Source organism: Heterodontus francisci, chromosome 12 (assembly GCF_036365525.1).
Source record: "Heterodontus francisci isolate sHetFra1 chromosome 12, sHetFra1.hap1, whole genome shotgun sequence".
Classification (NCBI taxonomy): domain Eukaryota; kingdom Metazoa; phylum Chordata; class Chondrichthyes; order Heterodontiformes; family Heterodontidae; genus Heterodontus; species Heterodontus francisci.
Window position 1 is genome coordinate 13,832,062 of NC_090382.1, and position 4,914 is coordinate 13,836,975.

Consider the following 4,914-nt stretch of genomic DNA (forward strand, 5'->3'; position numbering starts at 1 on the left):
AGCTCAGTGCTGCTCCCTGTTCAGAGCTCAGTGCTGCTCCCTGTTCAGAGCTCAGTACATCTCCCAGTTCAGAGCTCAGTTCTACTCCCAGCTCAGAGCTCAGTGCTGCTCCCTGTTCAGAGCTCAGTACATCTCCCAGTTCAGAGCTCAGTGCTGCTCCCAGTTCAGTGCTCAGTGCTGCTCCCTGTTCAGAGCTCAGTACATCTCCCAGTTCAGAGCTCAGTGCTGCTCGCAGTTCAGTGCTCAGTTCTGCTCCCTGTTCAGAGCTCAGTTAGGCACCCAGTTCAGAGCTCAGTATTGCTCCCATTTCAGAGCTCAGTTCTGCTCCCTGTTCAGAGCTCAGTTCTGCTCCCAGTTCAGAGCTCAGTATTGCTCCCATTTCAGAGCTCAGTTCTGCTCCCTGTTCAGAGCTCAGTTCTGCTCCCAGTTCAGAGCTCAGTATTGCTCCCATTTCAGAGCTCAGTTCTGCTCCCAGTTCAGAGCTCAGTTCTGCTCCCTGTTCAGAGCTCAGTGCTGCTCCCAGTTCAGAGCTCAGTTCTGCTCCCTGTTCAGAGCTCAGTTCTGCTCCCTGTTCAGAGCTCAGTGCTGCTCCCTGTTCAGAGCTCAGTTCTGCTCCCAGTTCAGAGCTCAGTTCTGCTCCCTGTTCAGAGCTCAGTGCTTCTCCCAGTTCAGAGCTCAGATCTGCTCTCAGTTCAGAGCTCAGTTCTGCTCCCTGTTCAGAGCTCAGTTCTGCTCCCAGTTCAGAGCTCAGTTCTGCTCCCAGTTCAGAGCTCAGTTCTGCTCCCTGTTCAGAGCTCAGTGCTGCTCCCAGTTCAGAGCTCAGTGCTGCTCCCAGTTCAGAGCTCAGTTTCTCTCCCAGTTCAGAGCTCAGTTCTGCTCCCTATTCAGAGCTCAGTGCTGCTCCCAGTTCAGAGCTCAGTTCTGCACTCAATTTGGAGCTCAGTGCTGCTCCTCGATCAGAGCTCAGTCCTGCTCCCTATTCAGAGCTCAGTGCTGCACCCAGTACAGAGCTCAGTTCTGCACCCAATTCATAGCTCAGTTCTGCACCCTGTTCAGAACTCAGTTCTGCTCCCTATTCAGAGCTCAGTGCTGCTCCCAGTTCAGAGCTCAGTTCTGCACCCAGTTTGGAGCTCAGTGCTGCTCCTCGTTCCGAGCTCAGTGCTGCACCCAGTACAGAGCTCAGTTCTGCACCCAATTCAGAGCTCAGTTCTGCACCCTGTTCAGAACTCAGTTCTGCTCCCTGTTCAGAGATCAGTGGTGCTGCTAATTCACAGCTCAGTTCTGCTCCCTGTTCAGAGCTCAGTGCTGCTCCCAGTTCAGAGCTCAGTTCTGCTCCCTGTTCAGAGCTCAGTGCTGCTCCCAGTTCAGAGCTCAGTGCTGCTCCCAGTTCAGAGCTCACTGCTGCTCCACGTTCAGAGCTCAGTTCTGCTCCGAGGTCAGAGCTCAGTGCTGCTCCCAGTTCAGAGCTCAATGCTGCTCCACGTTCAGAGCTCAGTTCTGCTCCCATTTCAGAGCTCAGTGCTGCTCCCAGTTCAGAGCTCAGTTTCTCTCCCAGTTCAGAGCTCTGTGCTGTTCCCAGTTCAGAGCTCAGTTCTGCTCTCTGTTCAGAGCCCAGTTCTGCTCCCTGTTCAGAGCTCAGTGCTGCTCCTCGTTCAGAGCTCAGTTTCTCTCCCAGTTCAGAGCTCAGTGCTGTTCCCAGTTCAAAGCTCAGTTCTCCTCTCTGTTCAGAGCTCAGTTCTGCTCCTAGTTCAGAGCTCGGTTATGCACCCAGTTCAGAGCTAGGGGCTGCTCCCTGTTCAGGGCTCAGTTCTGCTCCTACCTCAGAGCCCAGTTAGGCACCCAGTTCAGAGCTCAGTTCTTCTCCCAGTTCAGAGCTCGGTTATGCACCCAGTTCAGAGCTAGGGGCTGCTCCCAGTTCAGAGCTCAGTTCTGCTCCCAGTTCAGAACTCAGTGCTGCTCCCAGTTCAGAACTCAGTGCTGCTCCTGGTTCAGAGCTGAGTTCTGCTCCCAGTTCAGAACTCAGTGCTGCTCCTGGTTCAGAGCTCAGTTCTGCTCCCAGTTCAGAGCTCAGTGTTGCTGTTGATTCACAGCTCTGTTCTGCTCCCTGTTCAGAGCTCAGTTCTGCTCCCTGTTCAGAGCTCAGTTCTGCTCCCAGTTCAGAACTCAGTGCTGCTCCTGGTTCAGAGCTCAGTTCTGCTCCCAGTTCAGAGCTCAGTGCTGCTGTTGATTCACAGCTCTGTTCTGCTCCCTGTTCAGAGCTCAGTGCTGCTCCCGGCTCAGAGCTCAGTGCTGCTCCCAGTGCAGAGCTCAGTTTCTCTCCCAGTTCAGAGCTCAGTTCTGCTCCCTGTTCAGAGCTCAGTTTCTCTCCCAGTTCAGAGCTCAGTTCTGCTCCCTGTTCAGAGCTCAGTTTCTCTCCCAGTTCAGAGCTCAGTGCTTTTCCCAGTTCAAAGCTCAGTTCTGCTCTCTGTTCAGAGCTCAGTTCTGCTCCCAGTTCAGAGCTCAGTGCTGTTCCCAGTTCAAAGCTCAGTTCTGCTCCCTGTTGAGAGCTCTGTACTGCTCCCAGTTCAGAGCTCAGTGCTGTTCCCAGTTCAAAGCTCAGTTCTGCTCTCTGTTCAGAAATCAGTTCTGCTCCCTGTTCAGAACTCAGTTCTGCTCCCTGTTCAGAGCTCAGTTCTGCTCACTGTTCAGAGCTCAGTTCTGTTCCCAGTTCAGAGCTCAGTGCTGCTCCTAGTTCAGAGCTCAGTTTCTCTCCCAGTTCAGAGCTCTGTGCTGTTCCCAGTTCTAAGCTCAGTTCTGCACTCTGTTCAGAGCTCAGTTCTGCTCCCTGTTCAGAGCTCAGTTCTGCTCCCTGTTCAGAGCTCAGTTCTGCTCCTAGTTCAAAGCTCAGTTCTGCTCCCTGTTCAGAGCTCGGTCCTGCTCCCAGTTCAGAGCTCAATTCTGCTCCCTGTTCAGAGCTCAATTCTGCTCCCAGTTCAGAGCTCAGTTCTGCTCCCTGTTCAGAGCTCAGTTCTGCTCCCTGTTCAGAGCTCAGTTCTGCTCCCTGTTCAGAGCTCAGTTCTGCTCCCTGTTCAGAACTCAGTTCTGCTCCCTGTTCAGAGCTCAGTTCTGCTCCCTGTTCAGAGCTCAGTTCTGGTCTATGTTCAGAACTCAGTTCTGCTCCCTGTTCAGAGCTCAGTTCTGCTCTATGTTCAGAACTCAGTTCTGCTCCCTGTTCAGAGCTCAGTTCTGCTCTATGTTCAGAACTCAGTGCTGCTCCCTGTTCAGAGCTCAGTTCTGCTCTATGTTCAGAACTCAGTTCTGCTCCCTGTTCAGAGCTCAGTTCTGCTCTATGTTCAGAGCTCAGTGCTGCTCCTTGTTCAGAGCTCAATTCTGCTCCCTGTTCAGAGCTCAGTGCTGCTCCCTTTTGAGAGCTCAGTTCTGCTCCCAGTTCAGAGCTCAGTGCTGTTCCCACTTCAGAGCTCAGTTCTGCTCCCTGTTCGGAGCTCAGTGCTGCTCCCAGTTCAGAGCTCAGTTCTGCTCCCAGTTCAGAGCTCAGTTCTGCTCCCAGTTCAGAGCTCAGTTCTGCTCCCTGTTCAGAGCTCAGTTCTGCTCCCAGTTCAGAGCTCAGTTCTGCTCCCTCTTCAGGGCTCAGTTCTGCTCCCAGTTCAGAGCTCAGTTCTGCTCCCTCTTCAGAGCTCAGTTCTGCTCCCTGTTCAGAGCTCAGTTCTGCTCCCAGTTCAGAGCTCAGTTCTGCTCCCTGTTCAGAGCTCAGTTCTGCTCCCAGTTCAGAGCTCAGTTCTGCTCCCAGTTCAGAGCTCAGTTCTGCTCCCTCTTCAGAGCTCAGTTCTGCTTCTTGTTCAGAGCTCAATTCTGCTCCCAGTTAAGAGCTCAGTTCTGCTGCCAGTTCAGAGCTCAGTGCTGCTCCCAGTTCAGAGCTCAGTTCTGCTCCCACTTCAGAGCTCAGTTCTGCTCCCAGTTCAGAGCGCAGTGCTGCTCCCTCTTCAGAGCTCAGTTCTGCTCCCAGTTCAGAGCTCAGTTCTGCTCCCAGTTCAGAGCTCAGTGCTGCTCCCAGTTCAGAGCTCAGTTCTGTTCCCAGTTCAGAGCTCAGTGCTGCTCCCTGTTCAGAGCTCAGTGCTGCTCCTTTTTGAGAGCTCAGTTCTGCTCCCAGTTCAGAGCTCAGTGCTGTTCCCACTTCAGAGCTCAGTTCTGCTCCCTGTTCAGAGCTCAGTGCTGCTCCCTGTTCAGAGCTCAGTTCTGTTCCCAGTTCAGAGCTCAGTGCTCTTCCCAGTTCAGAGCTCAGTGCTGCTCCCTTTTGAGAGCTCAGTTCTGCTCCCTGTTCAGAGCTCAGTTCTGCTCCCTGTTCAGAGCTCAGTTCTGCTCCCTGTTCAGAGCTCAGTTCTGCTCCCTGTTCAGAGCTCAGTTCTGCTCCCTGTTCAGAGCTCAGTTCAGCTCCCTGTTCAGAGCTCAGTTCTGTTCCCAGTTCAGAGCTCAGTGCTGCTCCCAGTTCAGAGCTCAGTGCTGCTCCCTTTTGAGAGCTCAGTTCTGCTCCCAGTTCAGAGCTCGGTGCTGTTCCCACTTCAGAGCTCAGTTCTGCTCCCTGTTCAGAGCTCAGTGCTGCTCCTTTTTGAGAGCTCAGTTCTGCTCCCAGTTCAGAGCTCAGTGCTGTTCCCACATCAGAGCTCAGTTCTGCTCCCTGTTCAGAGCTCAATTCTGCTCCCTGTTCAGAGCTCAGTTCTGCTCCCTGTTCAGAGCTCAGTTCTGCTCCCTGTTCAGAGCTCAGTTCTGCTCCCTGTTCAGAGCTCAGTTCTGCTCCCTGTTCAGAGCTCAGTTCTGCTCCCTGTTCAGAGCGCATTTCTGCTCCCTGTTCAGAGCTCAGTTCTGCTCCATGTTCAGAACTCAGTTCTGCTCCCTGTTCAGAGCTCAGTTCTGCTCCCT

The 4,914-nt window shown here is 53.5% G+C and overlaps 1 protein-coding gene across 1 annotated transcript; it reads right to left on the reverse strand.

Annotated features, from left to right (window-relative positions):
* Nucleotides 1–1,072: 1,072 nt before the first annotated feature.
* Nucleotides 1,073–1,507, reverse strand: LOC137376093 (uncharacterized). Its single transcript, XM_068044123.1, has one exon. The coding sequence runs from the start codon at nt 1,505–1,507 to the stop codon at nt 1,073–1,075; it is 435 nt and encodes a 144-aa protein (XP_067900224.1).
* Nucleotides 1,508–4,914: the final 3,407 nt, after the last annotated feature.